This window comes from Chrysemys picta, chromosome 1 (genome assembly GCF_011386835.1).
Source record: "Chrysemys picta bellii isolate R12L10 chromosome 1, ASM1138683v2, whole genome shotgun sequence".
NCBI lineage: Eukaryota > Metazoa > Chordata > Testudines > Emydidae > Chrysemys > Chrysemys picta.
The window spans coordinates 92,755,533-92,759,254 of NC_088791.1; the positions used below are offsets into that span (position 1 = coordinate 92,755,533).

Below are 3,722 nucleotides of genomic sequence, written 5' to 3' on the forward strand. Positions count from 1 at the left end.
CAGAATTGGCACCTATGCCTCATCGAGGTCCACTTGGGAGATTATTCCAGTCAAATGGCGATCACTGACAGGAGATCTATTTTAAATGTAATACTGCCACCCACAGTGGTATCTGAGTACCTTTCAAATAAAATTGATAGCAATAGTGAAGTCCCTACTGGACTTAATGGAGTAGCTGCCACTTCTCCCTCTTTGGGGCAAAAATTTTAGTTGGGGTATGGGGTTCATTTACCTTTTTTTAGTTTGATGCGTGTGACGGGTTGGATCACAGAAACCCCCTGGGAGCTGCCACCTGATGTGCCAAGACTACCTCTGCTCCTGTTTTCCCTGCCAGCTCAGGACTCCAGCACCCTGTCTTGCTGAGCGAGACACTCCCGTCTGCGCCAACAAAGACCCAGGGTCTGAATTACTTGCCCCAAAGCTGCACATTTACCTGAAAACAGCTCACAGAAGTGTGCTTGTCTTTATCACTCAGATGCCCACCTCCCAGTGGGGTCTAAACCCAAATAAATCTGTTTTACCCTGTATAAAGCTTATGCAGGGTAAACTCATAATTTGTTCGCCCTCTATAACACTGATAGAGAGATATGCACAGTTGTTTGCTCCCCCAGGTATTAATACATCCTCTGAGTTAATTAATAAGTAAAAAGTGATTTTATTAAATACAGAAAGTTCGATTTAAGTGGTTCCAAGTAGTAACAGACAGAACAAAGAAAGTCACCAAGCAAAATAAAATAAAATGTGCAAATCTATATCTAATCAAACTGAATACAGATAATCTCACCCTCAGAGATGCTTCAGTAAGTATTTTTCTCAGACTGTGCACAATTCTTTCCCCTGGTACAGCTCTTGTTCCAGCTCAGGTGGTAGCTAGGGGATTCTTCATGATGGCTCCTGTCTCCCTTTTGTTCTGTTCCACCCCTGAATGTGTATATCTATCTATCTATATCTTTTGCATAAGGCAGGAACGCTTTGTCCCTCTGGGTTTCCACCCCCACTCCCACCCCCCGGAAAAGCACCAGGTTAAAGATGGATTCCAGTTCAGGTGACATGATCACATGTCACTGCAAGACTTCATTACCCACTTGCCAGCACACAGGTATATAGGAAGACTCACAGGTAAAACACAGCCATCTGCAGACAATGGTTCTGGTTAATGGGAGTCATCAAGATTCCAAACCATCATTAATGGCCCACAGTTTGCATAATTACAATAGGCCCTCAGAGTTATATTTCATATTCCTTGTTTCAGATATAAGAGTGGTACATTTATACAAATAGGATGATCACACTCAGTAGATTATAAGCTTTGTAATGATACCTTACAAGAGACCTTTTGCATGAAGCATATCCCAGTTACATTATATTCACTAATTATATTTTTATAAACCATATAGACTGCACAACGTCACAATGTGTTTCTGGGTTGTTTTTTTTTTAGGAGGGGGGAGAGTGGTGCGGGGGAGGGGGGGGTTAAAGTTATATTTGTTTCCTATATCCAGCTAAAATTTTCCTTTACTCAGATTCACTCAGTTACTCCGAGTTATATCCCTAATACTATTTCAATCAATCCTTCTTCCATGGTGTTTACATCCTTCAATTTTCTAGGTAGTCATCCTCTTCCCCTCTGTAGTGGTTGTTCAATCAAGTTTTATATTTAATTATTTTAATCTTTTCTTGTGCATCAAGCTCTTCATCTTTTTGTTGTTGGTGTTCTTGGAATATTCTCTAGCTGTTCAAAGTCTTTCTGGACTTAAGGTGCCCATCCCCATATTCTCTATCCCTTTTAGGTCAGGTATCAGCTATCTGGTAATGGCAGAATGAACTTGTGCTACTCCTGTGCCATTGGAGTGACAGAGAGAACCGGGTATTTGCGAAAAGTCTCACACAGCCCAATGTACACAAAGGGGTTGAGGCAACTGTTCGCATAGCCTAGGCTGATGGCTGCATTATATGTGTAATAGAAGATAAGACTTGGGTGACTGATAGACAGCTGTATCAACTGTAGCAAGTGATATGGTGACCAACAGATAAAGAAGACCAGGCATATAGCAATGGCAATCCGTCTCACTCTTCTCAACCTCAGCCGGACACTGCATTGGCTAGCTGGGGCTACAGAGGACTTCATGCATTGAAGTATCTGTGCATATGCGGCAACAATAACTACAAAGGGAAGAGCAAAGGCCAGGAAGAATTGGTACAAAGTGAACCAGTACCGGTCAGTCTCTGGATTGGGGAGGCAGATGCCACAGCCCACAGTACCACCAGGGAATGGAATGAGCCTGGCATAGAGCCATACTGGAGTAATGCTGATGAATGAGAATCCCCAGAGGAGGCAGATCACCAAGATAGCGACAAAGGGCTTCCTGAACCTTGAAGAGGAAATGAGGTGAACCGTGGCCAAATATCGGTCTATGGACATAGCAGTAAGAATATAAGTACTGGTGAACTGGCTGTTGGCATCCATGACAGTGATGAGTGCGCACATGGTCTCACCAAAGTGCCAGATTCCAGTGCCCATGAGTTGGTGGATCATGAATGGCATGCCCAAGAGGAAAAGGAGGTCCACTACTGAGAGATTGATGATGAAGATGTCTGGGACATTGTGGCACCCATGGAACTTGGATTTCTTCACCACTGTAAAGATGACCATAGAGTTGCCAGCAATGCCAAAGAGACAGATGATGCCAAACACAGAGGGCATGATGATGCTGGTATAAGAAATGCTCTGCAGTCGTGGCCACTCTGAAAACAAAGGAAACATTAACAGGTGGACTTGTCATTTACCTTTGTGACAGAATTTGGTGCTGGAAAAATGGCTCTGCCAATGCACCTCCAGACTAGCCCTATCACACTCTCTGCTGTTCCACACAAACTCTGCCAATGGGTGAGACTTGCAGCAGCTTTGTTATTCCAGTTCTGGGCCACACAGCTCTACCAATACACCTCAACAGGAACACAGGAATTGCCAAACCAGATCAAGCCAGTAGCCCCTGGAGTCTAGTATCCTATCTCTAATAGAGAGCAATAAGATATTCTTCAAGGGAAGATTAAAGAAAACCCATAATGCACAATTATGGAATAATTTACCCTTCAAGAAAGGGTTTCTGAATCCAGACATTTTATGATTAACTTATACCTTGAAGCATGTAGGATTTTATCCCTTATACTTTATTATCCTAGTTAATGTAACTGCAGATGTTCTCCTTATCTGTTTTAAAGGAAGTCTAATCCTATTTCAAATCACAATAAGCTCTTGGCCTCAGTGATAACTTGTGAAATTCATTGCCACAACAGAACCATGTATTGTATAAAAACGTCTCTCTTTTTAGTTGTGTAAATGCCCCTTTTATTGATGTGTTGAAGAGGGAGCAATAAGCAGCATCCAATTTACCCTCTCTGTACTCTATTTTATTTTCTATACCTCTATTATTTTCTCTTTTATTAATCTCTTCTCTAAAACAGTTCTAGTCTTTTCAGTTTCAACATGGAAATCTCTCTGTGCCTTTATTGTTTTTAAAACCCATCTCTGGACCCTCTCCATTTCTGCAGTATCTTTGAGATTCAGTGACCAGACTGAACCCAATTGTAATGAGGTGGAACAACTTCATTCTTGCACAGTGGGTGTTAACTCACCCTGTTGGGCTCAGCTAACCCTGCCCTTTCCCCCTAGCAGGAAGTGCAGGGGCGGAGCAGGAAATATAAGGGCAGGAACCTGCCCC

At 42.6% G+C, this 3,722-nt stretch overlaps 1 protein-coding gene across 1 annotated transcript; it reads right to left on the reverse strand.

Annotated features, from left to right (window-relative positions):
• Positions 1-1,557: 1,557 nt before the first annotated feature.
• MCHR1 (melanin concentrating hormone receptor 1) lies at positions 1,558-3,390 on the reverse strand. The gene has a single exon (XM_005302559.5). The coding sequence runs from the start codon at positions 2,762-2,764 to the stop codon at positions 1,832-1,834; it is 933 nt and encodes a 310-aa protein (XP_005302616.2). The 5' UTR covers positions 2,765-3,390; the 3' UTR covers positions 1,558-1,831.
• Between the last annotated feature and the right edge of the window lie 332 nt (positions 3,391-3,722).

Excerpts from the sequence above, each read along its gene's own strand:
- MCHR1 (XM_005302559.5), bottom strand. The coding sequence starts at position 2,764 with ATGTTTCCTTTGTTTTCAGAGTGGCCACGACTGCAGAGCATTTCTTAT.